The sequence below is a fragment of the Cupressus sempervirens genome, chromosome 4 (genome assembly GCF_028749045.1).
Source record: "Cupressus sempervirens isolate cs-2001-9-10 chromosome 4, ASM2874904v1, whole genome shotgun sequence".
In the NCBI taxonomy this organism is placed as follows: Eukaryota; Viridiplantae; Streptophyta; class Pinopsida; order Cupressales; family Cupressaceae; genus Cupressus; species Cupressus sempervirens.
Window position 1 is genome coordinate 606,540,749 of NC_143121.1, and position 25,959 is coordinate 606,566,707.

General features: G+C 31.5%; 1 protein-coding gene across 1 annotated transcript; it reads right to left on the bottom strand.

Moving 5' to 3' along the window:
* Nucleotides 1-20,361: 20,361 nt before the first annotated feature.
* LOC149562691 (beta-fructofuranosidase, insoluble isoenzyme 1-like) lies at nt 20,362-23,883 on the bottom strand. Its single transcript, XM_089826134.1, has 6 exons — nt 23,408-23,883; nt 22,227-23,095; nt 21,899-22,066; nt 21,415-21,674; nt 21,208-21,298; nt 20,362-20,885 (listed from the first exon to the last, which is right to left on the bottom strand). The coding sequence occupies exons 2-6, from the start codon at nt 22,833-22,835 to the stop codon at nt 20,691-20,693; spliced, it is 1,323 nt and encodes a 440-aa protein (XP_089682260.1). The 5' UTR covers nt 22,836-23,095; nt 23,408-23,883; the 3' UTR covers nt 20,362-20,690.
* Nucleotides 23,884-25,959: the final 2,076 nt, after the last annotated feature.

Here is a 25,959-nt window from a genome sequence, read left to right on the forward strand (position 1 = left end):
AAGTGGTTGTAGTTATCTTGGGGATCTCTCATCCTAATCACAGATGTCCATGTAAAAATTGGTGTATCAAACTTAAGTTGAAGCTTTTTTTTTCAAAAATTTGATGATGCTTTGATAATAGAAGATAGCACAAGTAGGTTTTATATCTAAATGTCTTTTGTGACAATGGGTCTAACCCTCTTTTAATCATTAATAATTGTTCATTCATGTGATGTACAATGTGCCCAATATAATTATATCTTATGGGTTTTTTTAGACAATGAATATTGAAAATCATTTCCAAAATGTGGGCACCCACTTTCTCATTACTTTCCAAACCTAAACACATTGATAGTAGAGATATACTATCCTGAACCCACTATGAATAAATATTCAATTTGTAAGGAGGTTTATGATTGTGAGATAGATTGAATGTGTTTTCTCAGATACAATAATGTTTTATATTTGAACCTAACTCGTCATATGTTTTAGCCAATTTTTCTAGGTCAATGTGGGTTTGGTTTTGTTCTTCAAACCCTAGGTCCACGTGATTTGCAGGAAGAGGGATCCCCACACTTACACTCCAAATAAAAAGGAAAGTCCATGCAGTCTAAATTAAGAAGCCGCATGCATTGATGAAGGGGTAGAACACCAAGAGAAGAACAACTCATGCACAGCAAGAAACAAGGACCCCCACATTTGAGAGCACATGTGAGTAATAAGAGGCATTGGTATTTAAAGGAAGCCACTAGGGGAGGATAAATAGGCACAAAAGGTAGAAAAAGTAGTCAAGGCAGGTACAATTACCATAAAGAAGAAGACTAGAAAGATCAAAACTTTTGTGACATTTCACAAACCAAAGACACTAAAAACATCTTGAAATCCCAAGTACCCTCGACTAAGTGCACCTCATAGGAACAAACTTGATCACTATGAAGTTTTGAAATATCCCCTGACAACTGAATCTGCAATGAAGAAGATCAAAGATAACAATACTTTTGTATTCATTGTTGATGTTAGAAGAATGTGAGGATGGTATCATAGGCTCGCACCTTGCAAGCAAGAAAAAATGCAATCAAAAGGGGGAACATTGAAAGAAATATATCCCACATTTCTTGTTGTAGGGTTTTTCTTATGGTTTAAATATAAATCTTTACAATAAGCCTAATTTCCTAAAAGACAAGGGCTTTTGTAAGCTGCAAACTCCTGTGGGCATGTGTGGGACCTGACCTAGATGGATAGCTAGCGTGCAAACTGAGGAAAATTTTAAACAAAAATGCAAGTGCAATGAGGTGGTAGGGATACATTAAGATTGCACCATGTGTCCTAATCCTATGCACAACGTAAGCCCAAAAAATAGAAATGCTCGAGATTTAAGAAATACAAGTATCTGGGCATGCACCAAATGGTAGTGGGTCCTATCTAGCAGTGAGATGGTGATCAATAGTAGTGTCAGATGGAGGCATTAGATTGTGCCACATGGCCTAGATCAATGGCCAATGCATTCCCACTTCCCAGAGTTTCAAGGTGCTTAAGAAATGCAAGTAAGCGGGAGATCACCACATGGCTGTGACAAGGTAGTGTTGATTGAGCACTGACGTGGCATTCTAGGTGGTGATGTGGTGATCAAATAGACAAATCACAAAGTGCCATGTGGCACTTGGTCAAACTAGGTTTGACCCTAAGATTCAAGGGAAGGGGAAAAAATTTAAATGATAATAAAATTTATTCTGAGAGCATGGTACATGCATCCTTTTAAATTTCAAAAGGATATTTAATGAAGTTTCAACATTAGAGAAATTTTAAATTTTTGAAAATTTAAAATTGCAAGCTAGAGTCTTATAGCAAGGGACTATTTTTCAAAATGGCTTTCTGGGGGTCTCTAATAGGCAAAATATGCACTCCAATATATTGTTGAATCTAGGAAGAGACAAACTATATGAATATGAAGTTCATTTTTGCACAGAATGTCACTGGTAGGTACTACAGAAGGTTTTCTCTCTCAGATTGATTTGCATGTTTTATTAGGTTTTTTGTGTCATCAGTTGCAAAATTCAGTGGAAAAACACCTTAAACACATCCAGTGACCCTTGTATCTAATCATTTTGAGTTTTTATGGAGTTTTGGCTTCAATTTGATCAATTAGCACATATCCAGGTTTAGTTAGCATATCTTTGTCTTTTGCTGAGATACTTTGCATTTGGAAAGGCAAAACAGAAAGGATATGATTAACAATTGATGGGAGAAGGTAGAGAGAAGTTATTTAGTTATAGGGGATGCAATTCCAAGTGGATAGATGTCAGTTGCATAACAGATCTAAGAATTCACTTCTTCCTATATCTCTCTTTCTTTCATTCATTGTAAGGGTTCCAATTTTTTCACTATGAGACCATTGTTGGTTGGAAATTTTTAGTCTTTCTGTGAGACCACTTTGTTGAATCTAGAACTATGATTCCACCTTCATCCTTTAGCATATTCTCTCTCGTATGAACAATAGTAGGAAAGATAATATAGCTAGTTCTAATCTGCTAGGTATTTTTCATGTTTTGATTTCATGCATTTGAATGTATTGTTTCAAGGAAATAAATACAAACAACAACAAGTGTTTGAGTTTTCATTATAGATCTTGTCTCCTTTCTCAGTGAATTTTCAATGTTTTATGATCTTCAAGAACAAAGAGCCTAGGTCATAGTTGTAGTCCCTTAAGGTTGTATGTTGTTTCATTGTTGCTTATAATTCAAGGAGTTATGTAAATGCTTTAGAGAAATCAATAGGGTTGCAAGTTTAATGATGAGGATATTAGGTAAGAATGAGATTTAGATTGAACATAGATTTCTATTTACAAGGTGAATGGATAGACTAGATATCTGAAGATACAAATAGGTCTCAGGTATCCATATGTGTGTGTTTGATTCATGGAATTGCCCAATGGTTAAGGCATTGATCAGTTACAGGGTCACTTGTTCATGTTGCTACATATTAGGGGTTTTGTTCAATTCAACATTATTAATCAAACACTTTTCCCCTTTCGTGTTGAAGAGCTCCATGTAAGACCTTGCCAAGGGATCCTACAAAGTAGATGACATCATCTCTCACATGCTAATCATCAATATAAAGAAACATGTCAATAAATAACATCCATCATAATGATCCAAGAATAGAATAAAGGTAAATTCCAACAAAGAATGCTCCAGCAACGATGTCTCAGACGAGTCTCAAATGGTAAGAGTGAAAAGCACTACCACCTGACCGTGTGGAACCTAAATGGCCCACTCCCACTACACTAAGGAGATAATCTCAAGTCCTAAAAAGGATATCAAATCACATACCACAAGTACTATCTAAGTCCAGGAATCCTAGAAGTGTACTAACTCAAAGGTTCCAACATAGACGGAAATCTATACACAAAGGCACAACAAAGACACATTAGGAATCAACTATGTAAGTGGGAAAGTGTCATCACACGAATCATGCTAGAGTTACCCTAGTAGTCTCTCAATAGACCCCGACCCCCTAGTGATCCCTATGTAGCCACTAGTATCCTCTTGTACTAACAAGGCATACTACGAAATGCAAGGTTGCAACCAAGTGATCTCTCTACTCCCATCCTAGTCTAGACTAGCACTCAAGGCATGGGCGAGAACATATAATTATCTTATTAGGTTCATTTTAATCCCCATTTAGAGCACTTTTTTCACTTATTAATACAACTTACAATGAGTTACTCTGGCAACCTCTTAGGGCCCTGGCCCCCATTGCAAGCCACTTTCTGACACTATATATAGATAACCTACTCTAAGCTCATGAAATCACAAATCAAAGAATCATAGTAAAGTCACCTTAGCCCTATACAAGTGACTGGAAAGCATCAAAATATAATCCACAATAATCACACCAGTTCTCCACGAGCAACTAGAAAGAATCAAATGATAGATCACAATATCCATCTGTTCTTAACAAGCAACTAGAAAGTATCCCAATAATAATACTAATCAAAGACTCCAAAATGGTCAAGAAAAACATGTCATGTAATGCCCCACCAAGGGATCCAAAGAATTAATCTAAAATTTCACTAAGTTTGCCAAACAATTTTTTTTTTACATGAAAATAAAACTATTCATAACATTTACGGAAGCAATAGTAACAATACAAATGAAAATAAACATAAACTTACATAACAGGTTACATTCTTTAAGGATCCCTTAACATTGAATCACATCTAATCATAACTATTTATGTTTCCATCTAAGTACTACATCCACATAAAATAATAATGAAAAGTCCAATGTTCATTAATTACATTTACGATTGCTCAATCATCCACTATACATGTCATAGGGTATGAAAGGCTTGAAAGAATAAACATCTGTATAAATAAACTACATCATCATACTAACTCTAATCCATGATGCAATAACATAAATGAAACCATAAACAATACATGATACATCATCATCATAAAGATATAAGCATCCATCATAAAAGATAGCCATGATTCATAAAACACATATAATCTAAATGCACGGTTCCTCCCAACTATAAATAGCATCATTAGACCATCATAGGCCCTAGCCATCCCTCTGTACGTAACATTCCAAGTCACCGAAGAGATCATTAGTATTAACATAATAGGAATGTCACACCTAAACATACTACATCACATGCATAAAGTAATCTAACATGCTACAACATGTACATATGAAACCTAATCATGTAAAGCAACGCATAAGCTAACATCATCTAACATATGCAAATCATCAATATAAGAAACATACCAGTAAATACATCCATCATAGGGTATATCATCTATCATAATGATCCAAGAACATAATGAAGATAAATACCAACAAAGAATGCTCTAGCCACGGTGTCTCAAACAGATCTCAAATGATAAGAGTGGAAAAACACTACCACCCGACCATGTGAAACTTAAGTGGTCCACTCCCACCATGTTGAGAAGATAATCTCAAGTCCCAAACAGGCTATCAAAATCACATAGCATAAAAATACTCTCTAAGTCTCAAAATCCTAGAAGTATACTAACTCAAAGGTTCCATCACACAAAACCGACATCTAATTCCCAGAGGCACACAATGACATGTAGGAAACCTACTATGCAAGAAAGAAAGTTTCATCGCATACATCATGTAGAAGTTACCCTGGCAGTTAGCTAAACTCCACGGGTCCCTACTAATCCTCATGCGGCCACTAGTAGCCTCTCATACTGACAAGGCATACTATGGAATGCAAGGTCACAACCATACATTCTCTCTACTCCCATCCTAGTTTGTACAAGCACTCGAGGCATGGGCGAGAACAAAACAATTACCTTTTTAGGTTCATTTAGTTAGTATTAGGTGTGAATGTTTTCACTTATTAATCAACTTACAATGAGTTACCTTGGTAGCCTCTTAGGGCCCCGGGCCCCATTGCAAGCCACTTCCCAACACTACAAGCAGATAACCTACCCTAAGCTCATGGAATCATAAATCACCCCAATCCTATACAAGCGATTGGAAAGAAAAATCAAAAGATAATTCATAAAAAGAGCATCAAATCTCCATGAGCACATGAAAAGCATCCATAGATAATCATGACCACAATAGTTCTCTATTGGCAACTGAAGGTATCACTGATAATCAAAAGTATCCATTGGTTATCAATAACCAAAATATATCTCAAAATCATATTGATCAAAGACTCCAAAATGGTTGAGTCAAAACATGTCACAACATGACATCATCAGGAAATAAATCAACATTTCAGTCCCATCATGGCAACTAGAAAGTAATCCAAGGTTAACTGATCGATGACTCAAAAATATGGTTAAGTCAAGTGTCTCAGATACATATAACTCAACTTCACTCAAGAAGACTGATGAACAATAACAATCCGCAATTACAAACATCTCATAGAGCATTCCATCACATTACCATGGTTGGGTTTAGAAAGATCAAGAGCAAAAAATATCAACATGCCATCACATCTCATAACCCCCGAGCCTCTAGTAGATGTCCTATAATTGGTCAACACTAGTCAACCCAAAAACCCAAAAACAAGAAGCATAGAGAATACACGATGCAAACACATATTTTGGTTTACTAAAATCACATAGTTGAATTAAGTGTCAAGGTTTTAGTTTCTTTTTGCAAGTATACTTCAAGTGTATAAGATTTACCATTTGACCTACATGTCAATCCGTTTGTTCCCCGATAGCATTATCCTTCCATTATTAAAATAATACTATAAGAATAATTTAAGGATAAGTATTTACTCATTAAAATAATCATCATTGACCTTTAATTAAATTGTTCTTTTTATTTAACTAAGATCCATATTCTAATTGATTAACTCTTCTTTAATGTTACTTCAACTTTCAACATAAATCAAGGATCATTATTCGTTATATTATAAGAGAGTCAGTTATCAATCTTTGAATAAGAAGATTATAACTTCATTAAAATGATCAATTAAATCAATCAGATACACAATCCATGACATTTTTAACATTCTAATAGTTCTCAATTAAATATTACTAAGTCTCACCATTAAAATATCTAATGTCATTATTCAAGTCATTAAAATAAGACTTATCAACTTTAATGTAAATACTTTACAACTTCACTAAAAGAATTGATATTAGCATATCAATTAAAACTCTATTACATAACTTAATTATTAATTAAATTTAATTAATTCTATAATTAATTAATTTAATTAATAATCACATAACTGTTATAATTATTCTTATCAAGCAAGGAGTCTCTCTATGATTTATTCCCAATTAAATTCTTGCTTAATTAAATTAATTGATGGAATATATAAATCCCCATATATGACCCAAAGTCAATTAATAATATCTTGATTGAAACTCTACTAATATTTTTCATAATTTAAACAACTCAATAAAATAAACATTATTTAAATGAATATTAATAATATCCCATTTTAATTTAATTTTCATTTTAAAGAATGATCCATCAATTCGAACCATTTTAAATATAATACGCATTTATAATTAATAACATATATATACATATATACTTTTATATATATACATACATACATACATACATACATACATACATACATACATACATATACACACACACATACATAAATATATATATATATATATATATAATACATTAAATATGAAAATTGATATATTTAAAATCGATTTCATAACATAAACATTTTTAACAAAAACATTTTAACATTTTAAAACATATTAAAATCAAAATGTAAAAATCATTTTTTTCGCAATGCACATATCATATACATATGACTCCCACGGTACGCAAGGACCTTGCAATCACAGGGCCTGCGACATCAGCAGGTACCAAGTACTCCTATCGTTGCAGTACCTATGATGGCGGGTATGCTGCTATGACAATGGGTATGGGGGCGTGGGTTTCGTCCCCCCACCCCCCACTTTATATATAATTTTTTTTTCTTAAAACAAAAACATTCTTTCAAAACATATTACGAATTGTGAATTCGGATTTAATAATAATTTTCCCCAACTGCAATATAAGAATAATTTATTATATATATATATAATTAATTAAGTGCAGATTATTATCAAGAATTATAGCATATATATACATATGTATATATATATATATATACATATGTATATATATATATATACATATATATATATATATATATATATATATATATATATATATATATATATATATATATGTATATATATATACATATATATGTATATATATATATTTATTTATATATTTATATGTATATATATATTTATTTATTTATTTATTTATATATTTATATGTATATATATATATATATGTATATACATATATATATATATGTATATACATATATATATATATGTATATACATATACATATATGTATGCAGATTTGCATAATTTTAAAAGAGAACAAATACATAATTTTAAAATAAAAAGGGCTTTCCAAATCTTAAGAATTTAATAATTCTCATAAAATAACTGTTCTCTAATTTATCCATTAAATAAAAGGATTTGTTCATACGCATCTAAAAATCCTTGTCTAATGAAATCTTCGATTCTATTACAATTCAAACCCAAACCTGATTTAAAACTAATTTCTTCTTAAATTGAAACTAGGGCTTTTCTATTGTTTTCTTTGCAACCAAATAACATACATATCTAGATTCCAATTTCAAAATTAAGGATTCATTCATGGAGTATATTCAAACACATATAATAGACATGATGAAGAGAGGAAGAGAAAGAGTGCAAATAAAATAAGCGAAAATCACGAGTGCACCTGGACACTGATGCTAATTTGTCATGCCTCAGAAGTCCATAGAAAATCCCTTCCTTCTTCAACATTCGCAATTTCTCCAAGATCCAAGCCAACCGAAATTCCCATGTGATTAGAAGTGCTTGAAGAAGCTTAGGAGCATGTAGAAACATATGAGCATGTAGAAACATATGAGTATGTAGAAGCATATGAGCTTCTCAAATGCATGTAAGCTTTGAAGCTTTTCCAAACACACTAGGAGAGCCTCTATTTAAAGGCCTCTAAGATGCATCTAGAATGTGTCTAGAAAGAACTAGAAGATAAGCATGACAACTAAGCATGAGTCTTCTCCAACCTTCTACATGAGTCATAAGGTTGTAGACACCATATACTCAAATAATATGCTAACTCCTAAGTGTAGACAACTAGTGTATTCTTAGAGCACAAACACCTATGTTGTCTACATGACAACTCCCGAGAATTTGCAAACTCCTATGTGAGCAAATATGCACATTAATTAATTAATATTTACTTTACTCTTTCCAATTTAATTTATTAATTATTTTTAAATCTCATGCACTAACTTTAATATCTCCACTTGTTTAACCTTAATATATTTATATTTTAATCACATGAAATCTAGAATCTTTTAATAATTTTAATATATTTTCCACTTTTACATTTATTTTTGAAACTTAATTGATAAAATAGTTATTAACTTAAATGAATATTATCACATTCCAACTTTTAAAATTATAATTTTTATCTTCCTAACATCTCACATTCTTTAACTCCTAACCTCTCTCTCTCTCTCTCTCTATCTAACTTATTACCCTTAAGCATTGTCTCTCACTGAGTAATCCCTAAGCCACCTCTCTCTCACTAACCCCTAAACTCTCTCTCTCTCTCTCTCTCTCTCTCTCTCTCTCTCTCTCTCCCCCCTCCATCCCTCCCTCCCTCCTAATCTCTCTCTCCTATGACCTGCTCTCCATCACTTCAACTCTCTCACTCTCTCTTACCATATTCCCTCTCCCTCTTCCTATTTCTACTCTCTCTATATCTTTATCTCTCTCTACATGAAGTTACCATTTCAAGGATTAGAGGCTAGTGAGAGAGAGGGGGTTAGGGATTATGGGTCAGAGAGAGATTAGGGGATAGGAAGAAAGAGAGGATATAAGATAAGAGAAGGTGTGAGAGAGATAGAGAGAGCAAGAGATAGTAGGATAAAATGGAGAGAGTAAGAAATATGGAGAGAATGGGTTAGGATGGAGAGTGGGGGGCAATAATATTGAGAGAGGAGGGGATAGGAAGAGAGAGGGGGGGGGGGATAAGATAGAGAGAGGGGCAATAGGATACAAAGAGAAAGAGAGACAAGGGAATTTCTATGTGCATGGGTGTGTGTGTGTGAGAGAGAGGGGGGGGGGGTGATAGGATAGAGAGAGTGATAGAGTGAGAGGGAAGGGGAACTGATAGAGAGAGAGAGAGAGAGAGAGGGGTTAGGAGTTGGTGTGAGAATGAGAGAAGCTAGAGTTAGTAAGAGAGAGACTAGAAGTTAGTGAGTGAATGAGTGAGTGATTTTTGGTGTTAGAAATGTAACGCCCCACCAAGGGATCCAAAAAATTAATCTAAAGTTTTACTAAGTTTGCCAAATATTTTTTTATAGAAAGAATAACATACATGTCAAACATAAAGTAGCAAAAGAAATAACATGCAATCATACAGAAGCAAACACAATAGATTACATTCCTTAAGTATCCCAAGACATTGAATCACATTTAAATTTAATTAATACTAAGTCTAACAAATACCACATTTACATGAAAGAATAATTAAAAGTCCAAAGTCCATTTAAATGATATACATTTGCTCCAAATGCCACTTGGCAATAAAATTTGGAATGCTCAATCATCCATTGTACATGTCACAAGGTATGAAAGGTTAAAAGAATATACATTTATAAAAATAGATTACATCATCCCTTTTAGATCCATGAAATAAAGTACAATATAATAAGTAAAACCAACCATCATAAAGATACAATTATCCATCATAAAGATATAACCATCCATCATAGTACACAGAATATAATGAAAGGAAATGTAGACAAAGAACTCCAGCCATGGCATCAATAGATAGATCTCAATGGTAAGAGTAAAAAGCACTACCACCCAACCATGTGGCAACCCCAAAAGGCCCACTCCCATCGCACTAAGGAGATAGTCTCAAGTCCCAAACATGATATCAATTCAAATATCAAAAGTAATCTCTACATCCAGGAAAACCTAAAAATAATCTAACTCAAAGGTTCTAAGATAAATCGACATCTAGACCCAAAGGCACACAAAGACATGTAAGGAATCTACTGTGTAAGTGGGCAAGTGTCATCGCACAAATCAATGTTAAAGTTACCCTAGCATCCTAACTTGACCTTGGCCCCCTAATGACTCTATGTGGCACTAGTATCCTCTCGTACTGACAAGGCATACTAATGATGCATCGCCGCAACCAAGTGTTCTCTCTACTCCCATCCTAGTATGTACTAGCACTTGAGGCATGGGCAAGAACATACAAAGACTCTTATTAGGTTCATTTTACTCTCATTTAGTGTAGTGGTTTCACTTATTAAACAACTTACAATAGGTTACCCTGGCAACCACTTAAGGCCTTGGCCTCCATTGCAAGCCACATCCTAACATTATATATAGATAACCTACTCTAAGCTCATGAAATCGCAAATCAGAGAATCATATAATATCACCTCATTCCTATACAAGTGACTAGAAAGCATAAAAAGATAAATCACAATAACCGATTAGTTCTCTATAGGCAACTGGAAAGTATCCCAAATATACTAATCAAAGACTCAAAATGGTTATGTCAAATATATCATACCATTCATCTCACTATCCCACAATGAAAATAAAAATAATAAACAACAATATAGTCCAACTCATCATAGAGTATACCAACACATTACCATGGTTGAGTTTAAAAGATCAAGATCAAATCAGTATAATACCACAATCACAAAACTCCCAAGCCTCTAGTAGATGTCCTAAAACTAGTCAATACTCTAGTCAACCCAAACCCAAAACATAGACAACATACATATAACATAGTGTAGGTTTCATACTTTGGTTTGATTTTGAAAACATATTGTTGAGTTAACAATAAGGTTTCAAATTTCGTTCCAATGTATGTTTCAAGGAGAAGAGATTCATAGTTTACCCTTACAAATTAACCCATTCTTACATTTGATTAAAATGCAGAATCACCCCTATTTGATTTTAAGCCAATTTCTTAAAATAATTTAAGGGTAATTTATTTATTTAAATTATTAAAATAATAACTATGACCTTCCAATAAAATAATTTCAATTTTATTAAATTCAATATCATTATTAATAAAATAAATCTGAGATCCATTAAGTACTTCCATTTATTTATTAAAATTAATTAAATTACATTTAATTAAATTAATTAATAATTATATAAAATAGTAACTATATTAATATTTTATTAATTAATAATAATTAACAAATTTATTAATGATTTACTATATTTAAATATCTTAAAATTTTATTAATATTAATTAACAATTAATAAAGATTTTGATAAAATTAATAATTAAGACTTAATAAAATTAATGATTAACATTAATAATAATATAAATTATAAAATATAAATTTAAAACCACCACCGGCCATCCATAAAGGAGGTTGTCATGCAGTGTCCCTGCTACCACAGGGGTTGCGGCCACAATGGTACTCTGTACCACTGTTGGCATAGTACCTGAGATAGCAACTCTTGGCCGCCAACAAGTATAAAGGAGGGACGTGGGGATGTGGGGATTTCGCACCCCTTCCACAAATTATATATATTCTTAAAAAAAAAAAAAAAAACCATTTTTTAATTGTTTTGTTTTATAAAAGAATTTTACAAAAAAATTTAAGAAATAAAACGCTCCCAAAATAAGTATATTTATATATATATATATATATATATATATATATATTTGTTTATAAAAAATTCCAGCATTAGTCTGATAGGGAAAATACAACCAACCAATCAAATTTTCAATTTAAACTTTTTCTTTTTAATTTCAAAACGCTTTCTAGTTTAAATCCAATTTCCAAAATTACTAAACAAGGAATCCAAGATATTTTAATCTCTACGTATGCAAAAGAAATCAACATGCACACCAGTAGTTCCTATCACAAAGAAATATTTAGATAAATATTTCATAGTCACGAAGAAGACATGAAAAGGAAATAATCTAATTAACCGTGCGAATCAAACACAAGAATCTATCTAGATTCTGATGCTAAAAACGCAATGCCCAAAAAGATTTGTGAGAGAAATTTCTTCTCTCAAAACCTTCTCTCTTCCAAAAATTCCTTCTCAAAAATTTGTGGTCCCTTGAAAATGAACCTTCAATTGTGATAAGGAGTTCTCTCCTAAAATTGGGGCACTAATTCTGTGATCACCCGAGAGGACACCTTTTTCACAACTCTTAACTCTTTATTCTCTTTTCTTTTACTTTTTCATGCATGCTTTATGCAAATTAAAATATCTTTATTAAATTCACTTGACTTCTTTTTTTTAATTAATTTATTAAATTTTAATCTCATGTATACTTTATGCAATCTTAAAACTTTTTAATAAATTAATATCTTTTTCATTCATTAATTTATTTTTGAAAGGTTAATTGATAAAATATTTATTAACTTAAGTAATAATAATATTTAGCTTTTATTTAAAAATGGACTCCTAAATATATTATTATTAAATTAAATTAATATTACCACGTTCTAAAATAAAACTTATAATTTTATCTTTAAATTTAATTATTTTTATTTAATTAATTTCTAAATTAATTAAATATAATTAAATATTAAAAATATCATAATAATTTTCCATTAAATTAAATCAATAATTTAATCATTTAATTTGACTTAATCAATAGAGAAATCACCAAAGACTTATAGGAAGAAATACAAAAACCCATCATAGAAAAATACATACAAGATCAAATTAAAGGGTTATAATCACGAATTTAGGTCATACAACTTATTCAGAAGGTAATCAACTTAGATACTTGTCCTAATTTTCTAAGACAAATGGGTTTAAAGGTTAGAATTTGGACTCAAGAATTTATCTCCCCTCTCTTACCATTGAGATAATGTGATAGGGTACACTCATCTTGGTAATTCAGGGAATTCGATACCTGGTACCTACAATCAGCATAAAATCCATGCATGTACAAACACATATATACTAAGCTAAATAGGTAATGGAAAGAAGTGGTACATGGTGCAGATCCTGACTAGGTGGTGACTATGACTCCCTTCCTTAACCATATTAGAAATGTCATACATAAAGAAAATATATATACACACTATACACATGCAATATGGGGTAAGTATCCATAAGAAAACACATATGATAATCCATCTAACTAATCATCATCAATAACTAAAATAGTTGTAATAATCATCATGCATGCATGAAGTATAGAGTACTAAGCAATCTAATCATAAAATCAACTAAATATGAAACAATATCTAATAATATCAAAAGTAATGCTACTAATCATCAAGCATAAAACTAGCCTAAAAGAGTTTGGCAATGATAGCAAAATGTAAACTAAGGGCAGGCACTACATCCACCTCCCCTATACTTAAGCTTACTCTTGGAAGCCTACAAATAAGTAAGGATATAAATCTCATAAGTAAGATGCATCCTTCCATGTAGTTGATGAATCATAAGTAGGGTCCCATTGGACCATTACCATATGGTTCAACCCCTGAAGGTCAATTCTTACTGCTCTAAAATACGAACTGGCTCCAAAGCCAGTTGCATGTCCTCTACCTGCAGTGCATTCCAATCAAGAACATGTACCACATCAAGAATATATTGCCTAAGTACTAAAACATGGAAAACATCATGACAATGAGCTAAGCTAGGTGGCAAAGAAAGACGGTAGGCAACTGGACCTATCCTCTCAAGAATCTCAAATGGTCCCACAAAGCAAGGTGGTAGCTTTAAACCCTTTCCATAACAGATCAAAATTTATGTGAACAGACTCTCAAGAAAACCTTCTCTCCTACAACAAACTATTTATCCATCCTATGAGCATCTGTATACTTTTTCTACCTATCCTACGTTGTAGACACGTGCTCTCAAATGCACACTACATGTTGCTCCATATCTCGAAGCATCTTAAGACCCAATAGGTTGTGATCCTCAATACTTTCCTAAATCAAAGGTGTATGATAAGGATGAGCATAAATGGCCTAAAAAGGTGTCATGCCAATAGAACTATGATATCCGTTGTTGTAAGCAAACTCCACTAGGTAGAGATAGTCCTCCCAAAGAGTATGTCTATCCATCACATACATCCTTAACATATCCTCCAGAACTTGATTCAACCTCTCTGTCTACCCATCTATCTCTAGGTGATATGCTAAGCTAAAGTTCAACTACGCTCCAAGATCATGTTGCAGTGATGTCCAAAATGCGGAAGTGAATATAGGATCCCTATCTGAAATGATCTTCTAGGGAATACCATGTAGTCTCACAATGTCATGCATGAAGACATTAGCTATAGAATCTATAATATAGGATGACCTCATCAATGAAAAATGTGCCACCTTAGTCACCAATCAACTATGACCATGATAGCATCATGTCAATGAGAAGTCATAAGTAGTCCTACTATGAAGTCCATAGAGATGATGTCCCACTTCCATGAAGCAATGAGATTTGGTTGTAAAAGCCCTGCTAGATGCTGGTGCTTCACTTTGACTCTCTAACACTTAAGACACCTAGCCACAAAATCATCGATATCACGCTTCATCCCTATCCAATAGAATAGATGTCGCAAGTTTGCATGAATCTTCTTGACACCTAGATGTGTTGATTAAGGTGCACAATGAGCCTTTGATAGGATAAACCTAAAAATCTCATCTAGAAGTGGTACATAGGTCCTTCCTAAATGTCGCAAAAGGCCATCTGACTCCGAAACATAGTCTAAAACCTTACCCTCCAATGGTCTCCCTAAATCTATCTCTTTGCTCACCTCTTGATACCAAGTATCTATAGGGAGTGCCTAAAGTATCTAGCTCCTCAAATCACTAAGAGTCATAGATAATGTCACATGTCTCCTACAACTCAAAGCATTAGCTACCATATTCTCCTTCCCCTGAATATACTTCACCTCAAAGTCATACTCGCATAGAAACTCCATCCAATGCCTCTGCCTAGCATTTAGATTAGGCTACATGAATATGTACTGTAGACTGCGATGATCACTATGAAGTTTAAATATGTGTCCCAGCAAGAAATTTATCCATCTCACTAAGGCATGAACTACCGTAGCTAACTCAAGATCATGTGTAGGATAATTCAGTTCATGATCCTTGAGTTTGAGCGATTCATAAGAAATCACCTATCCATCCTGCATCAATACTGCTCCAATCTCCTCAAGGGAAGCATCTGTACACACCATGAAGTCATGTACTAGATCAAGTACTAATAAGATCGGTGCACTAGTCAAAAGTTTCTTGAGCTTCCAAAATGCTTCCTTGCATTTCTTCGTCCATAAAAACTTCTTTCCTTTCCTCTGAAGGGAGGTGATAACATGTGCTATTCTAGAGAAGTTTTGGACAAATCTATGATAATAACCAGCTAGACCCATGAACTATGAATTTTTGACATGGTAGTGTATGTAGGCCAATCTACCATTGCTTGAATCTTTGTGAGGTCTATAGAGATACCCCCACTTGATATGATGTGCCCTAAATTGTGTCTCTGATTGAAAGAAATCATACTTTGCTGAGTTGGCATAAAGTTGATTATCTCTCAAGCACTATAAAACCAAACATAGATGTTCCTCATGCTCCTTCTAGGATCTAGAATATATCAATATATCATCAAGGAACACAAGTACAAATCTATCAAGATAAGAATGAAACACTCCATTCATTAGACACATGAAAACTAATGGAGCATTCATTTACCCAAAAGGAGCTATTGTGAACTCGTAGTGCCCATAGTGAGTTCAAAAGGCAATCTTATGAATATCAACATGCTTGATGCAAAGCTAATGGTATCTTGACTTAAGATCAATCTTGGAGAACATTGTAGCTCACTTAATCATCCATGTCATCCACTGTTTCATAGACATGGTCTTCAACCTTATTATGTTAGCAATGTTAGTAGTGCAACAAACAAAATGAGTAAACAAAGCATACCTATGAGTAAACAGAGAAAATGAAATAATATGAGAAGCAACAATGACAAAAGCATCTCATCTTTGCATAGCGAAAGTAACTGAGAGACATCAAAAACAAATTCATTTCAATTAATTTGAAAATGGTTATTTCAACAAGTCCACCTATTTAGATAGAAGACCAAATCTTGATTTTTAGGGATAAATGAGGATAGTGAATTCTACAAACATAGAATGATGAGAGAATGAACTCTTTCAGCAGAGAGTAACAATAAGAATAGGCCTTCAACATCAACAAAGTTTTGTAGTTAAGAAGTTTAGGAAAGCAAAATATAAGAAGTTTTGAAGCTAGTCTTAAAGAATTGGGTGGTGGGATTATGGAGTCTCTAATTCTATCCAAAGTACCAAGACCAAAAAGCCAAGTAGCTTTTCTAGGGGAAGTGAATGGTGAGAGAATGGAAACTACCAATATAGAGTGAATACAAAAATTGCTACAATGTTCTTGGCAATATTGCTCCATGTGGGGAGCAAAAGGGTTTTAGAAAATATTTCTAGACAAGTTTTTCCTATAAACATGGCAGTAATTCTAAGGAGTCTAGATGATAATCTCAAAATTATGAGGTAGAGAGACTATGGCATTGCAATAGTTAACAAACTTCCTCCCAAACGATATTTGATATTGAAGATTTAAGATCAAAAGCTTTTCAAGTATCAAAGACTTGAGATTCGATGCAATGAGAACTTTCTAATAAAGCTTTACAATTTCCACTATAACGAAGGCCCAAATGAGAGAATCTAGTGAGGATGAAGGAGAAGAAAATATGAGAAATATGGAGGCGAGCCTTCTTACAACCTTTAAGTACTATAGGATGTTGAAGCATAGGGTTTAGATTGGTGCACAAAACATGTGGTTATGAGATCTCCAAAGAGCATGCAATAATCCAAATCTAAAGGTTCAATAGTCCACTTACAAAGGGCATTATTTGTTGAGGCAAATGTGGCTAAAGGGAGCAAGAGAGAAAGAGGAAGAGCTCTTAAACACCCAAGAGAAGGCTAACTATGTTTTATTCAAGTTTCAAAGTAGACTTTCTAGCTCTTTTTGGTTAGTTTTTCATTTTAGCTTTTTCAAAGAGAAGGAAAGAGCTTAATGTTCTTCCTTTTCTAGATAGAATTTAGTTCAATCCTTTTGTTTACGAATGGTCAATAGTAGGTATTTAAAGTAGAGAATTGACGAAAGACTTATAGTGACAAGCTTTATTCATTTTTAAATTTTATGTTGTTTTCAAAGACATCATAATTATTCTTAAGTCAAATGCATTATTATTAATATAAATTTGATCTTAACTTTTTCTAATTAAAAAGTGAAAATGAAAAAATTTAACATATTTATTTAAGTTCATTGATATTTCTCCAAATTCATCTAAATATGAAATAAAATTGAAGCTGAAATAAATGAAAAGAAAAATAAAAATTAGTTTAATCCAAATCTTTCGATGACATGATTTTCAAACATTGTTCCAATAAATAAATAATAATAATAATTTTATAACTATATAAACTGAAACAAAAATATTGTACTACTTGAAAAAAGCATGACACCGCTTATTTGGAAAAAAAAAAAGGGGGCCAAACTTAAAAGGGCAAGGCCCAACAATTAAAATAACTGAGAGTTGCACATAGCAGATTTCAAAAAAGCCAATTGAAAACTGATTGCAACGGTAGAAAGATAGCCAAGAAAAGCAAGCACTGGCTATGATGCAACTGATTTGCAACCACCAAATGCCATGCTTATGCCCAAAATGTACCCACATTTTACTGGGTGACAATCACTTGTTCTATTCCTATTTTCTTATTTAATTGATGAATTTACAAAATGTTCATGTGCAAATTTTCAACTTTTTAGCTAGAATAGTTCTAAATTAAGATTATATACATTGTAAAATCTATATTTTTTACAAGCATATAATATTAAAATATATATTTTTTATCTTAAAATATATATTTTATCTTAAAATTCGGAATAGTTGTAAAGTTATTATGATATACATTTTATACTTTTTTATTATTATGCATATAGCATTGTAAATTTGATTTTTTTAGGTATATAATATTAAAGTGCATATTTTTTACTTTAGAAATTTAAAAATAATTTAGATAATTTTTTGTGAATTTAAAATTTTATAATATAATAATGAAATAAATACTAGTTATTATTTATTTTGGATAAATAAAATGTTAATTTTTTTTTTTTAATATTAATTAGAATCAAGATAGATTTAAACAATTTCTTATATTTACATTGGTTTCTTGCTGAGTGCAAGGTTCGAAGACATCATAAGGGATAAGGCCTGTATCGGGTTATTGGATATCCAAAACTTGTTTATGGATGACCTCCATCATATATATACACACACATATATGTATACATACATACATACATACCCACATACGTACGTACGTATGTATGTATACATATATACATACACACACACATATATATAATTAAATCTAACAAAATATTTTTACATAACATATTTGCAATAGATTTGTTTTAAATCTAACAAAATATTTTTACATAACATATTTGCAATAGATTTGATTTAGTTTCACTATGATGCTTTAGATTTTTAATTAAGTTTATTTCAATATTTTTTTCCTCTCAAGAACATTTATAAATTTCTTTTATTTTTAGTTTTCAACTCTATTTTCTAAAGTTTATTTTGTCTCTTACTTTTTGAGTATTTAAATTGTAAAATTATTTTTTTTCCTAAAAACAAGATTTAAAATTATTATGTTTGGTTTAAATATGTTATTAATCAATGGTTGTCTTTCTATTTATAAAAGAACTTATTTAAAAGTTTATCAAATTGATTTTTCAAATTAGAAATTCAAATGATAATTATTATAGAATTTTAATATTTTTATTATTTTTATAATTATTAAATTTAAACTATTTTATTTTATTTTTAAAATTTTATTTATTTTATCACATATATTAAAAATTTCAAATTAATAAACATAATAAATTTTGCAAATGAGTTATTATCATCTCCCATTCTAATTAATATAACAAAATTTTCTTACAAACCTTTTAATTATACAAAATAATAAATATAATTTTCAAAATTTAAAAGCAATAAAAGAAATCATCTAAAAACTTTTAAATTTCTAAAATGAAAAATATTATAATTTAATATGATATACTTTAAAAAAAATCTAAACTTTACAATAAAAATTTAATATTAAAAATCTAAATTTCACATAAATTCAATGATACTATTCTAAGTACTGAATTGTATTTTAGTATATTGGTATATTAATACATTAATATTTTTTTGACTATAAATAATTAAACATTTATAAAATAAATAGTATTAAGATGTAGAGATTTTGACCCTAGATAATCATAAAATTGTACTAAATTTTAGTCTAATAATAAAATATTTTAAGAAAGATATAATTATTTATATTATATTTTAACCTTTTCATTTATTAGTATACTCTTTTTCACAAACACTAAATTTTAATATATACATTAGTTAATTGTCATCTTTCACAAATTAAATTATTTAAAATTTAATATAATCAAATATTAGAGTGATTGGTGATAAAATTAATATTTACAAACCCAAAACTATTTATTTTCATACATTGTTATTTTTGAAAAGTGAATGAGAAAATTCGCTCTAATCAAGTTCAAGTAAAATATTTTAAAGAAATTTAGATACTAAAAATTTCATATATAAACAATCCAAAAAATCAAAAATTAAAATAAGAAGGAAACATAATTAGATCTAATTGGTTGAGATGTAAAAAATTAATCACTAGATATGTTAAAGCCTACGGAAAAAAATACCTATAATATAAATAAATTTTAAAGTACTCCTTTTTCTGTTGGGTAAAGAGCCGAAACGCTTTTGTAAATTTATTAAAAAATCGACAATAATTTTAGGCGGTCCAGAGTCAGTCCTCCATTATCCATATGTCAGAAATAGAAATAGATGTATTGTATGTACGGCATTCCGGCATAAGCATGGCACTCCGCGTAGCCGTGCCAGAACAGCAGGCTGTCAGAATACTTCACAACAGAAACAATTTCACATTTATTAAAGAAACTATGGCAAAAGTCCACGCTTTTGTCATCAGCTCATATGTTTTTCCAGAGTGAAGTAGAGCAAAAGGGCCAAAAAGTTACAGTCCACGTAATGTTAAACTCTACAGGATTGTTGAGTATTGGCGACTGGCCTCTCTCATATGCCATGCTGTAAACCTTTGTAGAGTAATATTTGAGTCTCCATTGTTAAACACAAACAAATGGGCGTTCTCCTTCACTGCCAACATCGGATAACTCCTTGATGTGATGCAAGTTTTCCCCCCCTCTGCAAAGCTCTCTACTATACTGTGATCCACCTGTTCATACAATTACACTACTTCATTTAACTTCCATTCAGAAAGATATCAAAACTTTAAGAAAATGAAAGAGAGATTGTGTGTTCGCTTTTTTATTAAAACTCCGAAATGTCAGTGCAAAAACTAACACACTATCTAATCTAGAAGTAGTTTAGGATACAATCTAATCTAGTAAGAGTTAGATTCCTCCCGCTCGCTCCAAAATGGGCTGTGCGGAAAAACTTTGGTTAAAAAGAATAGTTATGAGCAATTTCAAGAATTGTAGAAATTTTATGTCTTTAAGAACCCAGATTCTAAATTGACTAATATACAGAAATCTCACCAAAACTCGCAGAGACAGGGATTTCTGATTAGGAGAAAGGTTTACAAATCCACCATAACTCATTTTGTCCACATCAGTGTCTAAAGATGACCTGCCCAGTTTATCATTGTAACCATCTCGTCAGACTTATCAGTAATCATCCATAAAAGACAAACTAAAGTTATTCGTTGATATCAAACAATGCAGCAGAGTAAATGAAGTCATAACCTGCTTTGGTCAACACACAACACCACTTTACTTAGCTGGTTGTCTGATTTGTGTTTGAAAAATCTGAAAGAAACAACACTTCTTTCACTCAGATCATCTGATGCCAAGACCATTAACCCAATTCCCTGTGGAGTCCCTTCAATATTTGTTCCCGTGCTGCACAACTTTTGGGCATTGGTGAAAACATCCATGTCCTCCACTGTTTCATAGACATGGTCTTCAACCTTATTATGTAAGGTAAATTCGACTTCCGCATCAACCTGTACACAAAGTGGGACATTTCATTTTCAAGAATAAGATCATTTATTTATAGACATTCTTAGCTCTCTCATCCTAAGAAATCACTGAATATGATCGGAAATGTTGATAATAATAAACTCACACAATATTATCCAATCTTACCCAAAAAGGTGAATATAAGATCACTTAACTACATTAATATAGAAGATTTTATATCAGTACCCCACTTTGATAATGAACTGACCTGTGCTGCCCCTGATTTTAGTCCTTCTATCTTCATGACTGATCCCTTCTTTAATACCACATTATGCTTTTCTACACTGGTGTCCCTTATGGCTTCCACCTCAGACACAGGCCATTGAATGAGACTACTCCTGGTGCTGCTGTCAAGCCTTACAGTCCTGGGTATCCCCTGCAATAAAAGTCATAAACCCTGGCTATGAACAGTAGTAAATGGGAAATTGCTATTTAATGCTATCATCAAAGAGCCTATGAATAGGGAAGAGACCTAGTAGTCTGTCCTAAAGAAAGAACCCAATTTCTGTCCTAGAGAAAGAACTTTTCAGGATTACCTGAACAGAAGCCCATCCTTTGGTCACATCGTCTGTCACACTGTCAGATTCGTTAATCCAACCCCACAAAATCCTTCTCCCCTTATTATGATCATAAAAGGTTTTCGAGGCATAGTACTTGCCATAGTCATATCTGAGCCCATTTGGGCCCTCCACGGATCCATTGTCAGGCACATATTTGTCCAATTGAGGAAAGTACTTACCCACGGTGTAATAGTCTACCTTAGAATCATCCAAGCTGTTCTTCAACACATGTTTCATAGAAGGCCCCTGAGTAGATGTATCAAGGCCATCGTTGCCATAGAGGGAAACCGGATAAAAATCAGGACATTCCCACATCCCGATACGTTTGGCCGAATGAAGCGGGTGTTTTGCCTTGATCCATTTCTTGAAATCCTTGCTTTTGTAAAGCAAAGCCATTCCTCTCTTCTGTTTATCTCTTTTGTTTCCCACCAGGACTCGCCATGTATTGTCTGATCCCACCCAAGCTGTAGTTGGGTCTCTGAATGAACTGCCATTAATAAAACCTTGAGGAACCATGACAGGATTCTCTGGAGCTTTCTTCCACTCCTTCAGTAAAGGATCCGAGGGATCCGTAGGAACTGCCATGTTTGTAACCTGAACAGAGTCATTGGTGTTTCCCGTGTATAAAATAACGGGAGCACCACCCTGTTGCAAAAAGGTTGCAGATCCAGACCAAGCGCCATTAATGTCGTACCATTCATCTGGGTAAAGAGCTGCTCCAGGCAAATGTTCCCAATTTATCAAATCTCTAGAAACTGCATGCCCCCATCTAATTGACCCCCAAACAGCTGAAAGAGGATTATATTGGTAAAACAGATGATAGTAGCCCTTGTAGAACAATGGCGCTGCAAAAATTCAAACCCTAATTTAGAATGCACTTCTACCAAAAAATTCAACTATCATCAGATACAGACTAGGATATATTCATGTATACTCACCATTGGGGTCTTCATGGTTGGTCCACGCAGAAATGAAATACATCCATATCAACATAAAACAATTGTTAAAACAAACAGAAAATAATCCTAATTACGAGCAAAAGTATAACATTCATAATTCGAAGCTATAAATAAATAAACCCTCTGCAAAATCAACAATTCTTCTAAATTATATATAATTGCCCAATAAAAACTCATACAAAATCCAAAATCCCATACATACCGTTCATCCAGTTCTTCAAAGGCTGAAAGTGATAAGCCGTCTTATGAAAATTGAGGATAGACGAATTAAATGTAGGGTTTGCCTTGCGCTTTTGAAGGGCCTTCAAGCTGGTTCCATCCCAGACATGGTGGGAAGCATGGGAGCATACTATCAGAGAAGCAAAAATAAGGAAACAGGACAAGAAAGAACGATCCCCCATTGCAAAGATTTGACTGTAGCAGCAAAATTGGATCTGTAATGCTATGATTTAGATGAACTAGGCCTTGATTTATAGGGCGCCAAAATGGTATCCACTCAAATAAAGCTGGGTAAAATTTGCAAAAAACAATGTAGGATAAAGGATGGTTAACGGATAACTGAAGGCATGTAAAGTTCACCAATAGATGGGCAGGATTCCCATCTCTCGGTACCTCCAATAACTAAGTGTAAAAATCAGGAAAACATTTATATTTTGGGTAGGATTCAATTCGTTATTGGGATTACGAAATGTTTGATTGTATGAATTGGAGAGATTTTGGGTGTGATTGAAATGTACATTGACAATTGAACCGTGCGTTGGGAGAGAGCTTACTTAGGCTTTCTCTAATTTGAAAATAAAAAGAAACGTTCTTATGGTGAACCGTGAAACCACTATATCCAGGTCATTTCATTTAATTTTTGCTTTATTTTAGTGAAGATATTTTAGTGGAGTTTGGCTATTTGAAAAAGGTTTAATTGGGGAAAAAAAGGGTTTCATATCTATGTCATATTTTATTTTAATGAGATATTTAATATAATTATATATTAATAAGTGGTAGGCTTAGGTGTTGATTTAGGTTCACAATGTAATGTTTATCTATTTTTATTAGATTTAAAGATGAATATAATTATGTGAAAATGTTAAGAAAATCTATTAAATCATAATAGTATATAACAATAATAATAAAATTTTAAAATTTATAATTACAATGGACCAAATAATCTTTAATGAACATATTAAATAAAATGATATATAATAGATAAAATATAAATACTCTTGAATAATTGTATCAAAAAATATATTACATAATTTATTTCAAAACACAATTTTAAAAATATAGAAAAATGAAAATATATTATCTTTTAAAATATTAAATATTTAAAAATGATATCTAGTATTATAGTACATAGTCTGGAATGGAGGTTTTTTTTTTTTAAAGATAAAAAGTTATAGTGTATACTTTTAGGCATGTGTGTGTGTGTGTGTACATACATATATATATATATATATATATATATATATATATATATATATATATATATATATATATATATATATATATATATATATATATATATATATATATATATATATATATATATATATATATATATATATAATACATACATACATACATACATACATACATACACAGACACACACACACACACACACACACATGAGATGGAGAGAGTTTCTTTTAAGCACTCTCTAATGGAGCTTCCTCTTATTTTTGTGTCTACCTTTAGACAATTATTAGTCACCAAAAATTAACATTTTTCTATTGGATAAGGTCTGTTTTGGAAATAAAAATCAATGTTCTTATCTTATTTAATCAATGTCTCCTTATCTTTTTCATTTATTTTTCATTTATTTTTATTAAAAAAATTATATAAATATTTTAGTTAAGTTTTTTAAGGGAAATTTTAATTTGGAATTTTTTTAAAAAAATTATGGTAAAATTAGCATATCCATGTCATTTTCATTTAGTTTCAAGTTTATTTTGACGAAAATATTTAATATAATTATATATTAATAAGTGGTACACTTTTGTATTAGGTTAGGTTCATAGTGGAATGCTTATCCAACTTTATTAGATTAAAATATAAAATATAATTACATGTCAATGTTAACAAAAACTATTAAATAATGACATATAACAATAATAAAAATATTTCAAAAAATTGTATAAAACATTTATTTAAAAAATCATAACGACAATGAATCAAATAATTTTAACAAAATAAGTATATTAAATAGAATGAAAAATTGATATACATTGTAGTGAAGAAATATAAATACTCTTAAAATAATTATATCAAAAGTATATATTTCATAATTTATTTGAAAATATTAATTTTTTTAAAACATAGAAAATTTCCTTAAAATATTATCTTTTACAATATTCAATATTAGAAAAATAATATCCAATATTATATTACATAGTTTAGTGATGGAGGATTTTTTTGAATGGGTAGATAATTATTAAATAATGAAAAAATTTATAAAGTTTTTGATATTAAAGAGTCTAAAACAAGGGGGTGGCAATGTAGAACAAAATAATGGACAAACCATTCACAATAGATAATCAATAACTAAATTACCAACACATTTACAACCTTGTCCCTTAATATGAAAAACATAGTCCCCAAGAACTTGTATAAACAAAACAAGTTCGCATCTCATATAGTAGCAAAATTACTATCAGGTAGAGTATTGTTCATCTAATAGTAGAAATAAACATGTCCTAATTATACCTACCTAAAGAAAACCTATAATATATACTTAAAGAGTAATTAAACTTTATAA